The 21,701-nt window shown below is 37.7% G+C and overlaps 2 protein-coding genes across 2 annotated transcripts; both read right to left on the minus strand.

The window, feature by feature from the left end:
- Positions 1-1,520: 1,520 nt before the first annotated feature.
- Positions 1,521-2,716, minus strand: LOC147366145 (trace amine-associated receptor 4-like). Its single transcript, XM_086316160.1, has one exon. It carries the CDS (start codon positions 2,653-2,655, stop codon positions 1,576-1,578), a length of 1,080 nt encoding a protein of 359 aa, XP_086172286.1. The 5' UTR covers positions 2,656-2,716; the 3' UTR covers positions 1,521-1,575.
- Positions 2,717-11,636: 8,920 nt separating this feature from the next.
- On the minus strand, positions 11,637-12,668 carry LOC147366146 (trace amine-associated receptor 3). Its single transcript, XM_086316162.1, has one exon. It carries the CDS (start codon positions 12,666-12,668, stop codon positions 11,637-11,639), a length of 1,032 nt encoding a protein of 343 aa, XP_086172288.1.
- Positions 12,669-21,701: the final 9,033 nt, after the last annotated feature.

Genomic DNA, 21,701 nt, shown 5'->3' on the forward strand with positions numbered 1-21,701 from the left:
TCAGCTACATTGAATTTAAAATCTTATTGGGGCAGCCAAAAAGATCCTCCTCCAGTAGTAAGAAATAAGAAACTCAAATTTGAGGGAAATGATAAGACTGAAAATAAATATGTTTGAGAGAAATACATGGAGAGATAGTAATTGAAGCTGTGAGGCTAAAATAAGGTTAGAGCAGAATTTCTCAACCATGGCACTGTTGAAATTTGGGGCCAGATAATCCTTTGTTGTCAGGGAGGCTGTTCCATGCATTGTATGATTTTTGTCAGTATCCTTTACCTCTACCCTTAAAATGTCAGTAGAACTCCCTCACTGGCTATAACAACCCAAAATGTCTCTAGACTTTGCCAAATGCACTCAAGGGGCAGAACTGTCCCAGGCTAAGGACCACTGGGTGAGAGAGACAGAGTAATAGTGTGAAGGGTGAAAAGATCACAAAGGACACAACCTGATGAAATAAGTTTCTAGGGTAGGAGAAGGAGGAGAAAAGCAAAACATGGAGAAAAGACAATCATTGAGGTACATGATTAACCAAAAATATATAACCAAATATATTAAATATTAACAGTAAATATTATTGGCAGTAAATATTAACCAAAACACTGGGGGAGGGAAAGAACTTCAGTTTTGTGAATGAAGCTTAATCTTGGTGAATAAAATGTGCACACATAGCCAAAGAGATGTCCACAGCACTTGTATTTATACATGTAGGCCACGTGACTATATAGATCAAAAACATATGTTAGAGAAAGAATACATTCCTAAAATCCTTCTTTATCCATTCTGCTCGTTTAATGAGACAGTCCAGTTTTATCAAACTATTGCAAAAGCCACTTGAAATCTTTTTTAAGAGATTAAATCAGAATCAGTAAAACTGGAAGCGACTGCAGCTGCTTCCTTCTCCTTTTCCATGTCCTCACATGCTCTGTACTTCAGCCTCACAGTGTTCTCAAGCTCTCCCCACTCTTCCAAAATGTAATAATCTCAAGAAAGACTTAGATAAACTCTACATGGCTATTAAAAGTGTGAAGTCCAACTGTCTCCTCTTTTGATGTTTACAGGATAAAAAGAAGATCCCCATCTGACATGCCAAAGGAGTGAAAATCTAAATCTCTAATTTTGTAAATTCGGGAGTCAACAAGTCTTGGGAGAGAGTGTCTTTTTACTGGAGGTCTCCCAGAACCCCAGAAATTGACCACTTTGGGAACCCTGGTATAACCAGAAGGCTAGATCTATTGCTTCTACCTAAGTGTCTATTACATCAGCTGGTGGCTCAAATGGTAAAGAATCCACTTGCAATGCAGGGTTTGATTCCTGGGTCAGGAAGATCTCCTGGAGAAGGGAATGGCAACCCACTCCAGTATCCTTGCCTGGAGAACTCCATGGACAGAGGAGCCTGGCAGGCTATAATCTATGGTGTCACAAAGAGTCTGGCACAACTGAGTGACTAATACATGGGTGTCTATTACACCAAATGGAAGAATATCCTTGTCTAGTCAATCCACTCCCTTACCTCTAGGGAGAAAGAACATCCAGTTTCCTTAGTAGGAAAGAATTGTAGAAAATGGAGAGCATTACCTAAGCACATGCAGGAAATATGCTTAGGTTGGAAGAGTCAGGGTGGAAGATCATTCCTGAGACAATTGTTCTCAACGCCTTGTGAAACCAAGGATAAAACATACCATATATAATGGGATTGAAAGCGGAATTAAAATAGCCCAACCAGAGAAAGATGTTGTACAAATCTTCAGGCGTTGTAAAATTAATGAAAGGGTCTGTGATTGTCAAGACAAAAAAGGGCAGCCAACACAACACAAATACTCCCATGACGATGCTCAAAGTCTTGGTGGCCTTGCTTTCTGTTTTGGTTGATGCCTTCATTTTGCTTTCCGACCCAATGTGTTTCATCATAGAACCTGTGCCAATTTGCCTAGCGTGCTTCCTGGCTACTGTGAAAATATGTATGTAAATTCCCACCATTACGGTCCCAGGGAGAAAGAAGGCTATAAAGGAGGCCAGCACCCCCCAGAGCTTGTTAAATATCAGCACACATAAACCTGTACAGTCAGTGGCTGCAACAAAGTCTTCTGCACCAATTATGTTTAATTCTGAGAATACCAGGCCAAAAGCAAAAAAGATGGGAATAGACCAACTGATGAGTAGAAAGACTCCTACGAGAGAGATGGTAATTTTGGTGACATAATGCAAAGGGTCACAAACAGCATAGTAGCGGTCCACTGAGATGAAGCAGAGGTGGAAAATGGAAGTGGTACAGAGCATGATGTCACAGCAGCTGTGGACTTTGCAAAAGAGATCGCCAAAGTACCAGCAGGACTCAATGGACCGGATCATACTGAAGGGCATGACCACACAGCTCAGCAAGAAGTCAGTGGTGGCCATGGAGAGGATCAGGAAGTTGGTGGGGGAGTGGAGCTGCTTGAAGTGGGCAATGGAAATGATCACAACCAGGTTGCCCAGCATGGTCATTACTATGGCACTGATCATGACAACATACAAGGCACAGGCACTCAGCCCAGACCTCGTGTTTCTAGGGCATGAATTGTTCACCAGAGCAAAGCAGAATTGTACTTCTGAAGGGTTCCAAAGGTCCAGTGAATTCATTGTCTTTGTCTTGTGGGTACTATGAGTCTTTTGCATAAATACTGTTCCTCTCTTTCCTGTGAAAGAAAGAGGAAAAACAATAAAAATAGTGCATCTTTTCAGAGAGGTCCAACTAACTGCACTTTCAATCCTGGGATAAGCGCCCTACTGACCGTGAGTGCTGCTTCCAACTTTAATGTGCATATGAATCAGTTAGAGATCTTTTCAAAACACAGATTCTAGTTCTGGGGTGGGGACTAAGAATCTGCTTTTCTCACCAGCTCTTGGGAAATGCCAGTGCTATTAGTCTAAGGACCATCCCTTGATTAGAAAGGGACTAAATACAACTAAACGAATATTGTCACCCAACACCTAAATAACCCAGTTAAAACCACCTAAGTAATCCAGGTAAATGCATGTTCTGATTGTACCAATATGTTGTCCTTATTCAGGATTCTGAAGACATGGGCAGATCAAGAATTTTTCCCTGTCCCACTTTTATTAATCAATTTGATTTACTGGATAATTCCCCTCAAGAATTACCAGGACCTCAGGAAGTATTCTTTAATGCTGAGTTTAAACAATAATTGTGATCTAAAGATTATGCATCTTCTTCTTTTTTTAAAATTTCTCTTGTGAATATTTGCAAATGTTTTGGATCCTGCCATTTAATACATACTCTTCAATTAAGAAAATATTGTTCTCTTCAATGTGGTCAATATAGATTTCAGAGTTTAGAACAATATATTTAACTAAAAATACTCTAAAGCCTACAAAATTATACAGAAATTGCCTCCAAAGAGGGGTGGGAAATATCTCAAATGATAGATTGTGAAATTCTCTGGCTTGTCTCCTTCCACTTGGCAGCCACATTCATTTATAAACTCACCTTCAAGTTAACGTCATCTCGTCCACAGACTTTAAGTCTCACATTGATAACAAATTTGACATATAGGGTGCTCATTGATTTTACTTTATGTAATTTACGCTGTTGTACTTAAAATGTGAAAATAATGGGACTGACTCATCTGGAGTATGACAAGGGTTTGACTTGTTTTTCCAGAGCTAGGACTGGATGTGTAACTCTGATGACCAATGACAAGCATTCATAAGATCTAAGGTCAGGTTGGAGAATGGAGTTTAGCCTGAGAATAGATTAAGACGCACTGGTCCATTGGGAAAATGAACCCACCAGCAAGTCCTTGCCAGATTTACTTGGAAAAGATACTAGTGAGAATACATGTAACTTTGAAGATAATATTTACATTTACAATACTTGCAACCATAGGTTAACAATTTTTTTCCAATGTGCATTATTTGAAACCTTAACATTATGGCACATTTTATTTGCTCTGGGTATAGTGAATTAATTTCTTAGACTAGTATTTTTCTTAAGATATATTTTAACTAAACCATTCCAATATTATGCAACTGAGTTGAACTTGAGAAACCAAAATGTAGAGAGTAACATATGGGAGACAAAGATTTATTCAACTGTTTTTTAAACTGCAGAGTATCCAGCACTAATTATTTGATTACTTATCATTTTGGTTCCTAAACTCTGATATTCATATAATAAAATCTTAAATACCTAATCACCTTCTTTAATAAATGAACTTTTAAAATTATTTTTATCCTTTTACTCTTGTGAATTAAAATTTTTTTTTAATTATTTTAAAAATTACTTTGAAAAATATCTAACAATTACCACAAAATAACTTATACATTTGTCACTAATAGGCTTCCCTACAGGTAAAGAATGGCAACTCATTCCAGTATTCTTGCCTGGAAAAGTCCGTGAACAACGGATTGATATAATTTAACCTCCTAGGTTTGTAAAGTGAATTTTGTTTGTTTTATTTTGGAAGACAAGTTATGAAACAGCTGCTAGAAATTAATAGTATTATTTCATGCTTCTGATGAATGGTTGTATATATTAGAGAAATATTTTAACATTTAAGTATCATACTAAGACAAAAGGATAGAATAAAACACGTTTATTTTAAAAGTTAATACATGGAAGATTTGTTAAGAGAATATCAAAGATAATTAAGCTTTTATCGTCTTAGTTAAAAGTTGCAAAATAAATAAGCAAATGCAAGTATAACTACTAGTCTACTGCTTTGTTAAAAAAGAAAATAGTCCAGAAGAAAAAGAAGGAAATTATTAAGTGCACAGGATTTTATTTAAAAACTTAACAAAGTAAAGATTCCTTTTCACTGAAGATTCACCTCCAGGAAAGAATTTTTTAATAACAGTAATTTTTAATAATGTAAAGTTAACTCCTCTATGGCATCTGACTTTTATCATGGGACATTGTTGTTACACCTATTTTTTTTTTAATTACTGACATTTCAAAAAAGGATGAAATTAATGACAACACTGCAAAGAATGGCCTAAGGAAAGTATAGAAAATTGTTAATTTTACCAGGAGGTAAAAAGAAATATTTACTAGCAGTTCTGGAGAGAAGCAAAAACTGTATTACTTTTTAGTTCAAATTTCATTCTTTCAGGGAAAAAGTTACAGAATGGATAAACAGACTCAAGGACACTGAAATAATAATTTTGAAAAATGTAGAACTTTCTCAGAATTTCAAGGAAAATATGAAAAAGAAATTATATAATAATTTTCCTCAAGTATTAAATATTTAAAAGTCTATTAATATATATGTATTTTCCTCAAATAAGAAGGAAAATATCCAACAAGCTCAATAATATATTGCAAATGAAATGGAAGAAACAAGGAGAAAACTTATATTTGCTTTATCAGGAATGATTTTTCTCCTCTTACTGCTTATGAGGCTTAAACACTCCACCTCTGAGACTGTTTTTCTGAAAACAATGATTTTGTCTTGCTTTGCTCTATCTCACTCAAACAATAATTTCCTAGGTAAGACAGATTACTTGTGAATTAGATGTGAGAAATTACTGTTGTGGATCTTTAGAATTGCCTCTTTAGAATTCCAGTGATTTTTTAAAAATGATCCAAATCTATTTTTATAGATCTTATACTTTGTAGAATTTATAGATTAATATTTTAGGTTTGGTAATATTTATTTTACTTGAAATAAATAAACACATACATATAAACATAAATACATATATCTGATCTTTTCTTTCAAGATACTCTTCTTTTGCTTATTGGAATTTGTTTGGCTAAGTTGGTAATTTGGAGCTAACATGGTTGAAAAGTGATTTATTTGTTGTGCTAAGGTTTCTTACCATGCAAATGAGCCTTATGCTTCACCACTCTCTCCCCTGATGATTTTCCCCCAGAAAATACACTTAGGCCTGAGATCTTATTGGTAGGCTCCTGGCAGTCTGTGTTGTCATCAGTATTTATACACAAAATATGCCTCCTGTGGCTGCATTACCTGGGTTGTGCTATTAACAGGAGTGTTTTTTTTAACAACTTCAGCATGTTGTCAGCAGAAATGCTATATCGAGTCACCAGAGAATTGGCTCTGGGAGAATAAAAGTTTTGTGCTATGATCTCCATGATTTCAAAGGGGCACCAAGAACTAGCCTCACACAAAGCAAAAGTGGAGAAGATTGAAAGGGGGAGAGGAAAGGTGGGAAGGAGGAACAAAGGAAGGAGTTAAAATCCAACAAATGCTCACTATACTTATTACCAAATGCTGCTGCTGCTGCTGCTGCTAAGTCGCTTCAGTTGTGTCCGACTCTGTGCCACCTCATAGACGGCAGCCCACCAGGATGCCCCGTCCCTGGGATTCTCCAGGCAAGAACACTGGAGTGGGTTGCCATTTCCCTCTCCAATGCATGAAAGTGAAAAGTGAAAGTGAAGTGGCTCAGTCATGTCCGACTCTTAGCAACCTCATGGACTGCAGCCCACCAGGCTCCTCCATCCATGGGATTCTCCAGGCAAGAGTACTGGAGTGGGTTGCCATTGCCTTCTCCAAATGCTAGATGTTTTCAAATAGTGAGTTTTTTAATTCTTGTGAAAATTTGACTAATTTATATATCTTTCCCGTTTGCTGCCATGTACAAATCAGTGATACTCATTCACACTGCAGTGCTTTGTCTATAATTTCCTGAGCCCAAACAAAAGGCAATAAGAACCATGCTTCAAACCAACCAAAGGAAAAGGGGAAACTTCCATCATCATGTGGGTATGTTCATAGTCACTGGGAGACAGTGTATTCACTAGTGCACCATAGTTCTGACGGTGTGCTAAGCTTCAGGGAGTTTATGACAATAATTTTTTTAAATTTTATTTTATTATTTAAATTTACAATATTGTATTGGTTTTGCCATATATCAACATGAATCCACCACAGGTATACACATGTTTCCCATCTTGAACCCTCCTCCCTCCTCCCTCCCCATACCATCCCTCTGGGTCGTCCCAGTGTACCAGCCCCAAGCATCCAGTATCGAGCATCGAACCTGGACTGGCGACTCGTTTCATATGATATTATACGTGTTTCAATGCCATTCTCCAGAATCATCCCACCCTCTCCATCTCCCACAGAGTCCAAAAGACTGTTCTATACATCAGTGACTCTTTAGCTGTCTCGTATACAGGGTTATTGTTACGATCATTCTAAATTCCATATATATGTGTTAGTATACTGTATTGGTGTCCATCAAACCACAGAACTGTTATATTTTAAATACCCAATGTTTCAGTTCAGTTCAATTCAGTTCAGTTGCTCAGTCATGTCCGACTCTTTGTGACCCCATGAATTGCAGCACGCCAGGCCTCCCTGTCCATCACCAACTCCTGGAGTTCACCCAAACTCATGTCCATCGAGTTGGTGATGCCATCCAGCCATCTCATCCTCTGTCGTCCCCTTCTCTTCCTGCCCCCAATCCCTCCCAGCATCAGAGTCTTTTCCAATGAGTCTTTTTCAACTCTTTGCATGAGGTGGCCAAAGCTTTGGAGTTTCAGCCTTAGCATCAGTCCTTCCAATGAACACCCAGGACTAATCTCCTTTAGAATGCACTGGTTGGATCTCCTTGCAGTCCAAGGGACTCTCAGGAGTCTTCTGCAACACCACAGTTCAAAGGCATCAATTCTTCGGCGCTCAGCTTTCTTCACAGTCCAACTCTCAAATCCATACATGACCACTGGAAAAACCATAGCCTTGACTAGACAGACCTTTGTTGGCAAAGTAATGTCTCTGCTTTTGAATATGCTATCTAGGTTGGTCATAACTTTCCTTCCAAGGAGTAAGCGTCTTTTAATTTCATGGCTGCAGTCACCATCTGCAGTGATTTTGGAGCCCAAAATGTTTAGAGGGTATCAAAGTTTATTTATAAAAAATAGAATCAAATTATCCATGTTTAAATTAACTGGTCAAAATTAACTTTTACAGCCTCTAAGGATTTTCATCATAAAATGAATAGGAATGATAAGAAAATACTGTTTTCTTTGCACATTCATCTGGGTTTACAAAACTTCTCTTTAGAAATTTCTTCCCAGGTAGATGAAGCAAATCAACCATATAGTATTAATATAGTTTGTGCTCAGTTTAAAAGTAATCTTTGTACATTTGTCATTTTCAGTATTTGCAATGTTTAAGGGAATTTAGCATTTACTACAAAAGCTTTATGATTCCCACTTAAAAATACATCATTAAATCATTGATTTAGCCATGATTTTTAAGTTGAGAGTAAGAAGTAAAGTTTGCTAAGTTTACTAAAGTTATGATAATTGTTAAGATTTTTAAATTTATCATATTTGTAAGTCATTACATTTGCAAGAGCTAGGTACTGGGGAATGTTTTATGTATATTTAACAATTAAATTTTCAAAAAGTGACCTTGAAATTTTAATTTGATAAATGTAAATAAAAATATTGAAGGAATTCAATTACCTAAGTCTCTTACTGCTTCTTAAAAGATGTTGTGAAAATTTACTAAGTGTAGAATAACTTATATTCTAAGTTAAATAAAGTTCAATAGAAATTATAAGTTAAATTTTAAAAGAAGAGCTAATTTCTTAAATATTATTTTCTGAATAAAATATTAATTCTTAAAGCCAAAATTATCTTACTCTTTTTTATACACAAAAGGACACCAGAAATCTCAAGATGACAACTGATCTTCAAAAGAAAAAGAAGTTTGCCAAGTGGAGGAGGGTGAATCGCCCTCAGGTAGGGCCAACAAAGGGGGGATGACTTATTAGGGGGCCAGTGATTCCTTTAGAGGAGGGTAGACTTCAGAAGAGTGAGTAAGTATAGAAACTTAGTTTCTACACAAAGAGTGACTTTGTGTAGAAACACAAAGAAAGGCCAAGTCAGGCCTATACAGACCTGATGTCTTTGAGGAGAGTTTCAACATTTTATCTCAAAACAATGAAAAGCTACATTCGTTCTTGGTCCCGCAGGAAACAGATGGTGCAATCAACCTGTATGATTGAGGACAGTTTAATTAAAAAAAAAAAAAGAAGAAGAAGAAAGAAAGAAGCTATTTACAAAGATGTGGGCAGTGTTTAAGGAAACCAGCCAGAAAATTCTAGCACTCAGGGCAGCAATAGTAGGAAAATCCTATGGACAGAGGAGCCTCGTGGGCTATAGGCCATCAAGTCACAAAGAGGCAGACACGACTGAGCACAGGAGCATTACCTTGGCTGGAACTGACAGAAGATGAGGATGGTACCAGGAGCACTAGAGGATGGCTGTATGGAAAAAGAGTCTGAATGGCCTTTCCTGAAGGAGTCAGCCAGCCCCAGGGTAACTTGGCAGGGAGGTGGCCTAAGCACCCTGATTGCCCCTCCTTCCATCCTGACATCTCCTGCCAGTGCTTCCTGTTGGTAAAATGGCATCCATTAGACACTCCAGGGCAAGAGACCTTGTACATCCTAATTCAAACCTATGCTTTCTACACAGAGTTCGTGGAGAAGGCTTGGACAAGCAGAAGGGATTTAGCTTGGAAACCATGTAAGATATTTAAGAGGAAAGTGTCAACTTGAGATAATTGTGCAGAGTAGATTGCAAAGCTGTAAAATGGGAGGCAAGAACACTAGCTAACATGGTGAGAGAAGAGGCGTATGCTGAGAATCAATTCTAAGTAAATATTCTTATCCTTTACTGAGTATCCAATATCTATCTCAGTGAATGTAGACAATTTTCCTATAGCCTCTTGGCTATATATTTCATGAAACTAGCTAAGTCCATTCTAATAGATTGTCCCATTTATATTTAGATAGATTTATATGTTCAGTCTAATAATCAGATGCTAATGTTGTACATACTAAAGCTGGCCATCCCTACACTGCTCCCTTCCCACTTGGAAAATTCCTAATCCTGCTTCCCTGAGAAGCACATGGGCATAAGCATACAGACACAGACACACACACACAGGACAAAGACTCTCTCCTTTGATCAAATTTTAATCAAGCTCCTATGACTCCTCTGCTTGCCTAAGCCAAACTTGGACTTCCTTCTTTGCTGTGGTAGACTCTAGATTGAGCAAGAATCCTGCTAAGTCAGTTTAGCAAAAACTCCCCCACTCTTGGTATCTGACTAGCCTCACTATCTTATCACTCTGCCCTACGTTCAGCAAGAATTCTGATGAGTCAGTCTAGCAAGAACACTCCTTGATGTTTCCTCTTAATAATTTTCAATGCACTATTCACAACCCAGTCCCATGGGAACAAATCCCCACTGCACCTTGTTAGAGTTGAATTCGATCTCTCTACTTTACTACAAAAACCACCTGTGGCGGATTCATTTTGATATTTGGCAAAACTAATACAATTATGTAAAGTTTAAAAATAAAATTAGAAAAAAAAAAAAACCCTATTGTAGAAGCTTTCCTTGAATAGTCTGCCTTACAGTCTTTAACAAATATCATGAATAATTTCTTATCTCTAACACACAGAGCATGAAGTTTTTAAGAGTAAGGAAATTGTTCAAAAGTAGAGAAACAGATAAAAGTTTTAAAAGTTGAAGGAAGCCAAACAGAGCAGCCCAATCACTGGATGTGAAGTGTATCTACTACTGAAGGGATTCAAGTCTGTTTTAATGTCCTCATCTGTGAAGGGAGTGGCATAATAGGATCATGTCCATGGTCTTCTGAGACTCTCAGGAAGAAGGATCCTGGCCTTGCTCTCACAACCTAACATGTCTCTTCCTGGACAGAGCCTAAAATATTCACTTCAAGACCAGCAGTCAAATTGGGTTAATAAATACTCTTTGGTAAATATAAAAATATTCATTGGCTACCAATTATACATTTATTATGCACATTTGCTTTTCTACCAACAAATAGTTGCTCAGTGACTAAGTTGTGTCCGCTTCTTTGTGACCCCATGCACTGCAGCACACCAGGCTCCTCTGTCCTCCACTATCTCCCAGAGTTTGCTCAAATTCATGTCCATTGCATCAGTGATGCTATCTGACCATCTCATCCTCTGCCAACCCTTCTTCTCCTGCCCCCTCAATATTTCCCAGCATCAGTGTCTTTTCTAATGAGCGCAATGAGTCAGCTCTTCCCATCAGGCAGCCAAAGTATTGGAGCTTCAGTTTCAGCACCAGTCCTTCTGATGAATATTCAGGATTGATTTCTTTTAGGATTGACTGGTTTGATCTGCTTGCAATCCAAGAGATTTTCAAGAGTCTTCTCCAACACCACAGTTCAAAAGCATCAATTCTTCAGCATTCAGCTTTCTTTATGATCCAATTCTCACATCCATACATGATTACTGGAAAAACCATAGCTTTGACTATACGGATTTTTGTCAGCAAAGCGATGTCTCTGCTTTTTAATACGCTCCCTAGGTTTGTCATAGCTTTCCTTCAAAGAGCAAATGTCTTAATTTCATGGTGCGTGTAACAAGTACAGGGAATAAAAACCGTAATGAATGAAGTAGTCCTTACTGAATATTATGCTTCAAGACACAATTTGAACCTATATATTTGAATTATATTATTAAATTATTCTTGGATCTAGAATTATTGAAATTTAATAAAATAATATTTGCAGTGACCTGGGGATGTAACGTACATGCTTCAGGTCAAAATTATAATAATCTCACTTTCAATACTCCATTCACTTGTAATGGCCTTTTTATTAATGTGCTTCAGGAAACAGATTTGCACTTTCTGAATGGGAGCTAAATATTTTTCCTGACACTATATATTTAAGAGCTTTCCGAAACCATGGATAAAAGAAGCCATGAATGAGAGGATTGCAAGTGGAGTTGAAGTACCCAAGCCACACTAAAAGATCAAGTACTATCATGGGAGTGGAGTAGCCTAGATATGGGTCAATCAAAACAGCAAGAAAACAAGGCAACCAGCAAGCTAGAAACACTCCCATTACTATACCCAGGGTCTTGGCTGCTTTGCGATCCTTTCTCTTGGATAAGTTTTTTCTCACTTCCCCCTTTGTGTTTTCAGGCATGTTGTCTATAACTCGAGCATGTCGTTTGGAAACAATAAAGATTTTGCCATAAATACCAACCATAACGGAGCCAGGAGTAAAAAAACATGTAGTGAACAATATTGTCCCCCAAAATTTGTTGAAAGCAAGTGCGCAGAAATTGAAGCAAGCAACAAGAATCTCATAGTTCTGCATACCAGAAACATTGGCCTTGGATAGAACTAAACCAAAAGAAAAAAGAGCAGGGGCTGACCAGCAAAATGCAAGCAGCCACTTTATCATGGAGATGGTCATTGTGGTTGTGTAGTGTAGAGGGTAACACACAGCATAAAATCTATCAACAGCAATGGAGCAGAGGTGGAAAATGGAGGCCAGACTTAGCATCATGTCAAAGCTTGTGTGGAATTTACAAAAGCCATCCCCAAAATACCAGCAGCTCTCTACTGATCGCACCATGCTATACGGCATAATGACCAAACCCAGCAGAAAATCTGTGGTTGCCATGGAGAGGATCAGAAAATTTGTGGGAGAGTGAAGCTGCTTGAAATGTGATATGGAAATGATTATAACCAAGTTTCCAAAGATAGTGATGAACATGGCTCCGATCATAATTGAGTACATTATTACTCGAATATGAAAATGGCGGTTGGTGGGAGGACAGGATTTATTTCCAAATGTTGGACAACTGGATAAATCTTCAGGAATATAAGTTAGATCCATGGTGCTTTATCTCTTTAAACTCCTTTTTTGGAAGGTAAGTCAATGTTTCTTCTCCTCTTAAAATGATCCCAGGAAATTTCAGCCCTGAAAGTACAATGAAGTCACCTGTCATTAATTCATTTCAATTATAATATATAAATATTTAAAATTATATAAATGGTGCTTACTTTCTGAGTTGTTTGCTGCATTTGAAAGTGAAAAACCTCAACTGCTCACTCTTTCCTGTTTTAGTCAATTTTACTCAATTTCATCCTTCTCTTTCATTTCATCCTTCTTTATTTACACTTTGGCCAATCAAATTTCGCATGACTCATATTGATCATAGGCATGCCTTTCTCTTATTCTACTGGGAGGCAAAGGACTAGTCTCTTGTTTTCCCTGAATTCTTGGTACTTAAGTTAATGCTTGTAGCAGGCACTAGATGCATATTTGTGAATGAATAAGTATATACATAAATGTGAAATTATGGCTGTTTTAAAATACTTCCATTGTTCCAATAAAAGCAACTGTTTCAATACACTTATAACTTTGCTGAAAAGAATCGAATGATTTCAGGAGCTCACTTCATAAAGTATCTTTCTATATTAAATTGCTTCTAATACTGCTATAAAAGAATCACTCCCAGAGTAGCATTTAGAGAGGCAGACCTGAGAGATTTTCTCTAAACATATTTTACTGATCCTTTAGGCTAGTGAGATAAGACCTAAGGATTTTGAGTTCAGATACGGATATGAAGGTATTAGTAAAAGGAAAAAAAAGAAAAAACTGCTGCAGGGGTTTCAGCTAAATGCCTTTGGGAGATGGTGGCAGTGGTGGCATAAGAACCCACTCAGTGCTCCATGACCTTGTTAGGATGGAGTTATGTGTTCTCAGTCATGTCCAACTCTTTGCAACCCTATGGACTGTAGCCCGCCAGGCTGCTCTGCCCATGGGATTTTCCAGGCAGGCATACTGGAGTGAATTGCCATTTCCTGCTCCAGGGGATCATCCCAACCCAAGGATTGAACTTACATCTTCTGTGTCTTCTGCGTTGCTGGTGGATTCCTTACCCGCTAAGTCATCAGGGAAGCCAGGATGGGGTTATACTGGCTTTAACGTCCCTTATGCATTGTTTGGTGCCTTACCTTTGCAGAGTTGGAAGTGTTCTTCCTGCTGATTCAGATACTCTGAAAAATTAAAGAAAATACTATGTGGGAGACTTACAACTTACAACTACACTTACATACTTCTAAGTCCATGAACATGCAGGCAAAGTACACTATTATCTAAATTTAGTTTTTCCTCCTTTTTATTTGTTGAAAAAAATCACATCAGATGGATTAGCAATGGAAAATAAACATTAATGTTGTTAGTTCTTTAATATACTAACTCAAATTAAATGTTTAATTTTTTATTTGTTTGAACTTAGATAAGGTTGATAAATAATGTGCTTTCACTTTCTCCTTTAAATTTTGATTGTAATGTGTTTCCTGGCATCTAAGGCTGAAGCCTAAAGTATTTCAGCTGTTAGGAAACTGCTTAAGAGAACTATATAAATTTTCAAATCCACTTCTCAAAATGTAGACTTTTCTGAATGTCTCTGTTTATGTCTTTCAGTTAGGACAAAGAGACTTTTTATTGAAAGTAGGATCAATGCAAAGACCTGGAACTAACACCAATAATAACTGTTTCATTTCTCTCTCCATCAGTCAGAAAGTAATGTCAATTTTTATAATATCTATTAAAAAAAAATCTTAAACTCCAAGTCTCAAATATAAATTCTATTTTTTAAAGCTCCAAAATCATGCTTAGCCTAAAGAGTAGATGCCATTCAAACAGCAGATTTGTGTTAATATTTTTATTAAATAAAGATAAAAGTATGATTTTATGAGTAATTTCAAAATTTAAACAGTATCTATATTGCAACAGTGTAAATGGTACATGTAGTATAACAGGAAAGATAAGCAAAAGTTTAAAATTTGCAAAAATCCATGATGTTGGATCTTTTCTGTAAGTTCTCTAACATCTTACATAGACCATAATGATTATTTACATAATGATTATTACAATAACAGAACTGCTTGGAAACCATTCCAGGGATGACAGTAAGTAAACTGCATTCAAATGCTGTGCTGAAAACTAAGATAAAGAGAAGAAAAATTGTTTTTTCTGTGACTGATTTCTATGACAAATGATTAATTTATTCCAAATAAATGGAATCACAGTCTGTAAGTAAGCTTCATAAAACCATCTGGCAGTTCGCAATGGGCAGAGATAACACCTTGAAAACAATCTTCTTAAAAACATCTGGGAGCAGGAAAAATATTTTAACTGACAGTAAATACATACCAGAAACAGGCAGAGAGACCTCCATGTCAGAGAGCAGGGAGAGAAAGGAGAGTGAAAATTAAAACCATAGTAAATATCTTTCTCATAAATAGCCATAAACTATAGCATTATTGAAAAACAAACAGAAGAGAAAAGTCTTTACTACAACTATCAAAGAAGTATGAGGTCCAATGGAAATTGATCTAAATAAATGTTTTATCAAGTCTATGTGTACTTTTTTTGGTGGATACACGGAAAAGGTCTGGAAAAACATGCCTTGGCTAGAACATCGGAGCACTAGTTTGCCTGTGATAAATGATAAATCTTTTCCGCATCTGTTGGCATGGAAACCCCGGTTGTAACCCCTCCGCCCTTCAATCTACAATACTCCGCAACCTTTGGTCATGTAGTCTCTATATTCCCTGCAAACACCTGTGGTTTGGCCAGTCCCCTTTTCTCCACCTGACCCTTCAATCTCTTGAAAACCTGAAGGCTCAGCTCAAATATCATTGCCTTCTAGAAACCTTTTTTCACTCTCCCAGCTGGACTATTGGGATGACTAAAGATCTTAAAGTTATATTGTCTTCCCCATTTTACAGCTGACTTTGATTTCAAATGCCTTTTATTTTATCCTTTTCTTAGCACAACACTTTAAAAACATACGTTAATTTACAATTCAATTTTTTGAGGTTTACAGTTAATGAGATAAAATGTCCTTAACTGTCTAAGCCTGGCAATATTTAGTACGGATCTGCGTTCATCTCAGGTAAGCAGTAATGGCTTGCTGAATTAAATGGAAAGAAATTAATTTTAACACATTGAAAAATCTACATAATAGGCACTTTGTCTCATGGTATTAGAGACATTTGGTTTGAGAAAGATTAAATCATTAGGGAAACAGTAAATCTTGTTTATTTAAATATTTTTAAAAAAATTTTTATAATGTTGTGTTGGTTTCTGCCATACAACAGCTCAGATCAGCCATAATTATACATAAATTCCCTTCCTCCCGAACACCCCCCACCCCACCATCCCTCCAGGTCATCACAGAGCTGCAGGCTGGGCTCCACATGCTACACAGCACATTCTCACCAGCTATCCATCTTACACCTTACAGTGTATACATAAAGTAGCTGATGCTACTTTCTGCATTCGTCCCACTCTCTCCCTCCTGCACTGTGTCCACAAGTCCAATCTCTATGTCTGCATCCAATCTCTACATCTGCATGTCCATTCCCTCCCTGCAAATAGGTTCATCAATATAATTTTTCTAGATTCCATATATATGCATCAATACACTGTATTTGTTTTTCTCCTTCTGATTTACTTCATCCACCTCACTAGAGCTTACTCAAATTTGTTCTTTTTTATGGCTTATTTAGAAAGTACCTAATAAATCCTCTCCCCATGGACAGAGGAGCCTGGTAGGCTGCAGTCCATGGGGTCGCTGGGAATCGGACATGACTGAGCGACTTCCCTTTCACTTTTCACTTTCATGCATTGGAGAAGGAAATGGCAACCCACTCCAGTGTTCTTACCTGGAGAATCCCAGGGACAGGGGAGCCTGGTGGCCTGCCGTCTATGGGGTCACACAGAGTCGGACACGACTGAAGTGACTTAGCAGCAAACATACAATATTCCAAATGAAACTCAGCCAACAAAAATTTGGATATTTTAAAGTTTTTAAATTACTTAAAAGGCACATTTCCACTGCCTTCTCCCAACTTTTTCAGGTATAGAATGTAACCAAGGTCTTGAGGGAGAAGTTGTTACTAAATGCTGTAACTAACATTGCAATCCAGGTCTTTTGGTTCCTGCTACAATAAGCTTCCCACAATTGTTTACTCTCCAAGAATGGGAAATAATAATAATATCAATAAGAAAGTCTATGGCTTCATCTGTTCATATTTCTTTCATACGGTCCTTGCTAATTAAATTATGGCCTGTAATCAGCTATGAATGACCTCATCTCCTGGGAACATTTTTGGAAATGAAAAATCTCAGACCCCTCCCACCAATGCACATTTTGGGAGGATAATATGTTATTTACATGACCATTGAATTCTGGAAGAATGGTTCTAGACAATAAGGAAGCTGTATTTTTAGTTTGGACACTCTTTGCGTATGAAATGAGTGGATAATCTTGAGGAGTAAAGAGTGACAGACTAACTCAAGTAAATGTTGCTTGCAAGAGAAAAAAATATTAAAAGTGAAATGTGTAGTGTCTGGCAGTGAATTAAATAGTATATACCAAGAGTTTTTTTTTTTTAGATATATTATCAAAGAGGAGAGTGCATTTTAACATTATTAAAACACATATGTAACTTACATTTACTATAAATCATGTCTTGCATAGTTCCTGTTATCTGCAAAAACATTTAAAAAATGCCCTACATAGAGACTTTAAACCTTGCCATTTTGATGTAAAATTTAAGACCTTTTTTCATAATAATTGTTTTGCAGTTGGAAAAAAATCCTGCCTTCTCTCTTGCATGCTATTTGTAACAATTTTGGGTTCTTTGTAAAATTTAGTTACTGTTATTCAGTTATTTTGGAGAAGAGAATAAATCAGATTTAAAAAAACTAGGATAGTACATTTCTAATTCTTTTTATTGACTCAGTACCTTCCCTCTCTTGATAAGTTAGTTGTGAATCATTGCGTCTCTTCTGGTGGCTTTGCAGGCATCAAGTCAGGATTGTAGACAGTGTAGTGTCAAGGACTGAGATATCTGACTCATAAAAGTTTATCTCTTCTCTCCAGAGGACTGGAGTGAAGAACACAGATTCAGGAGTTCCTAGAGGGAAACTAAGTGCACAGCCCCAGTGGAATTGCTCTTTTATCTCTCTTTCCTGAGGGATATTAACCTATTCTGTCTATTTTTAATATCCCAGATAGTTTTCAGTGCTTTTTTTTCCAAATAAAGGATGACAATTTCATATCAATTTCATGGTCATTTGGGCTTCATTCTGGTAAAATAGGGTAGTAAAATTTCTGTATCTTAAAAACATATAGACTTATGTAGCTAAACTAAATGTTGGCTGATATCCAAAGTAGAAATAATTGTCCAAATCATAAAAGGCCTCAGTTTACACTTTGATTCCTGGATGAAATGAGAAGATATTGGGATGGGAGAAAAGTATTTATCTTTGCTTCAGTGATTTGTTCCAGTTTAATAGAATCCTTAGTTAAAGAAACAAAAGTATACAATCCCATTAAATCTTGATAAAAACTAGTGTAGTAAATCAGGAGTCCAGAAAGCTAAGTTCTAGTTCTGCTTCTAAAGAAAATTGTATCAGTTCAGTTCCATTCATTTGCTCAGTCGTGTCCGACTCTTTTCGACCCCATGGACTGTAGCACGCCAGGCTTCCCTGTCCATCACCAACACCCATGCTGCTGCTACTGCTAAGTCACTTCAGTCGTGTCCGACTCTGTGCGACCCCATAGATGGCAGCCCACCAGGCTCCACCATCCCTGGGATTCTCCAGGCAAGAACACTGGAGTGGGTTGCCATTTCCTTCTCCAATGCATGAAAGTGAAAAGTGAAAGTGAAGTCGTTCAGTCGTGTCCGACTCTAGCGACCCCATGGACTGCAGCCTACCAGGCTCCTCCATCCATGGGATTCTCCAGGCAAGAGTACTGGAGTGGGGTGCCATTGCCTTCTCCGACCAACACCCATAGCCTGCTCAAACCCATATCCATCAAGTCGGTGGTGCCATCCAACCATCTCATCCTCTGTCATCTCATCCTCCTCCTGCCTTCAATCTTCCCAGCATCAGAGTCTTTTCCAGTGAGTCAGTTCTTCGCATCAGGTGGCCAAAGCATTGGCGTTTCAGCTTCAATACAATAGAAAATTGTATAATCTGGGGCAAATCATTCAATCTCCCTTGGGTTCAGCTTTCTCATCTATAACGGCCTATAAAATTTTGAGTGTGAGGGGAAACAGTACTGACTTTGGGAATGAATGCAGGGTGAACTGTGGAAGGAGGAAAGCAGATAGGATGCTGGGTTACTACTGTATTTGAACTAGTGAACAAGCCAGGATGACCACATTCTGAAACTAAAAAGTGCCTCATAGAGACATAGACTTAGAGAACAAATGTATGGACACCAAGAGGGGAGGGAGAGGGTGGGATGAATTGGAAAATAGGGATTGACATGTGTACACTGCTATGTATGAAGTAGATGGCTGGTGATATGATTCCACTTCTATGAGATACCTAGAAGATTCAAATCCATAGAGTCATAAAGTACTCTGGTAGCTGCCAAGGGTTGGGGAGTAGAGGGTAGTAAGGTGGGGAAGGGGGATGGGGAGTTTTTAATGGGAACAAAGTCTGGTTGAAGAAGGTGAAAAATTTGAGAGATGGATGGTGGTGAGAGTTGCACAACAATGTGAATGTACTTAGTGCCTCTGAACTGTACAGTTAAATATGGTTAAAATAATTTTTTAAGTGTGAAGAAAATTATGTTTCAGTGAAAGGGGAATAAATGAGTAGAATGTTTAGCTACTTGAATGATTTTTAAAATATGAGGAGGATTCTAATAGAGAGAAGCATCATGAGAAACTTTTGGACCAGATAGGACTGACAAATTGTTATTTCATCCATAAACACCATAATAAACAACAACCACCATCACAAACACTATCATTCTGTAAAAAGAACACCATTTCAAAGAAGATGCACTGTTCCACCTCTACCTCATAGGCTATTGGGTGAGACCAACCTATCATTAGGACAGCAAGGATGGAAGGGACATACAAGGTCTGGAGAACATGGGTCAGCCCATCTTCAGGCAGCCAGGCAAGACACCACTTAAGCTGACTTCTGGGTAGTCACTGTTTCATTGTCATCTGTGCAATGAACTAAGATCAAAGCACATTTGTGGGGCCTCTTGAGAAACCTATATGCAGGTCAGGAAGCAAGAGTTAGAACTGGACATGGAACATCAGACTGTTTCCAAAAAGGAAAAGGAGTACCTCAAGGCTGTATATTGTCACCCTGCTTATTTAACTTCTCTGCAGAGTACATCATGAGAAACGCTGGGCTGGAAGAAGCACAAGCTGGAATCAAGATTGCCGGGAGAAATCTCAATAACCTCAGATATGCAGATGACACCACCCTTATGACAGAAAGTGAAGAGGAACTCAAAAGCCTCTTGATGAAAGTGAAAGAGGAGAGGGAAAAAGTTGGCTTAAAACTCAACATTCAGAAAACTAAGATCATGGCATCTGGTCCCATCACTTCATGGGAAATAGATGGGGAAACATTGGAAACAGTGTCAGACTTTATTTTGGGGGGTTCCAAAATCACTGCAGATGGTGATTGCAGCCATGAAATTAAAAGACGCTTACTCCTTGGAAGGAAAGTTATGACCAACCTAAATGGCATATTCAACAGCAGAGACATTACTTTGCCAACAAAAGTCTGTCTAGTCAAGGCTATGGTTTTTCCAGTAGTCATGTATGGATGTGAGAGTTGGACTGTGAAGAAGGCTGAATGCCGAAGAATTGATGCTTTTGAACTGTGGTGTTGGAGAAGACTCCTGAGAGTCCCTTGGACTGCAAGGAAATCCAACCAGTGCATTCTAAAGGAGATCAGCCCTGGGTGTTCTTTGGAAGGAATGATGCTAAAGCTGAAACTCCAGTACTTTGGCCACCTCATGTGAAGAGTTGACTCACTGGAAAAGACTCTGATGCTGGGAGGGATTGGAGGCAGGAGGAGAAGGGGACGACAGAGGATGAGATGGCTGGATGGCATCACTGACTCGATGGACGTGAGTCTCAGTGAACTCCAGGAGTTGGTGATGGACAGGGAGGCCTGGCATGCTGCAATTCTTGGGGTCGCAAAAAGTAGGACATGACTGAGTGACTGAACTGAACTGATGTAAACATTTCCAAAAAGAGAAAAAAAAATGCTCATTGAAATAATGTAATGGAAAAATTAAACAAAAAAAATTTCAGTGAAACACAGAGCCCGTACACACACACAAAATACATCCACAAACATACTTGTGTATATACATTTAAATGAAAACTTCATAAGGCAATCTTTACCCTGAATGCAAGTATATTCTGAAATTATCTACTTTCTTCTGTTCTGGTTTGCTTTTCATTAAAAACATTTTTTGCAGTCAGTGGTAAATTAGAACCTCTTATGTCCACGTGCAGGAATAGGTTAACTTTTGAGGAATTTTAGAACCTGTTGACATTACGTTCATAGCTTGAAATCAGCTCAATGAAAATAAAAAATCAAATTCTACAAATATGGGCTTTTTTCTTTCTTTTCAGAGCCAGATGTTAAACATTTTCTAGCACACCACTGGTTGCAGACTTCTAAGTGGATTTTACAAATTACTAATGGGTCACAACTTAAAGTTTAAAAGTCATTGAATAGCACATGCTGTATAAAGCTTCTTGTACCCAGAAGCACCACCATAAATAGAAGCTTTCTTCTTTGCTTCCTCCTGCTGCTACTCTATTATTCAAAGATACATGTACACATTTTAAGCAAAAACGAGTGACTGAGTCAAAATGCAACCTTTTTTTGGTATGTACTTCACATTTATTAAAAATCAGAACACCAATAGTCATACAAAGTGTGAATGAGCCAGAGAAAGAAAGGAAGGCTCTGGCTGGAATTCTCTGGCTAGTAAAACAGAAAAATAGAAAATAGAAAAAAGAAAAAATGTCAATTGCATGATTAAGATGATACTCGGACGGAAATGCG

Source organism: Bos grunniens, chromosome 9 (genome assembly GCF_055505025.1).
Source record: "Bos grunniens cultivar Pamir isolate PY7600 chromosome 9, Bosgru_T2T1.0, whole genome shotgun sequence".
Taxonomy (NCBI): domain Eukaryota; kingdom Metazoa; phylum Chordata; class Mammalia; order Artiodactyla; family Bovidae; genus Bos; species Bos grunniens.

Excerpts from the sequence above, each read along its gene's own strand:
- LOC147366145 (XM_086316160.1), bottom strand. The coding sequence starts at position 2,655 with ATGCAAAAGACTCATAGTACCCACAAGACAAAGACAATGAATTCACTG.
- LOC147366146 (XM_086316162.1), bottom strand. The coding sequence starts at position 12,668 with ATGGATCTAACTTATATTCCTGAAGATTTATCCAGTTGTCCAACATTT.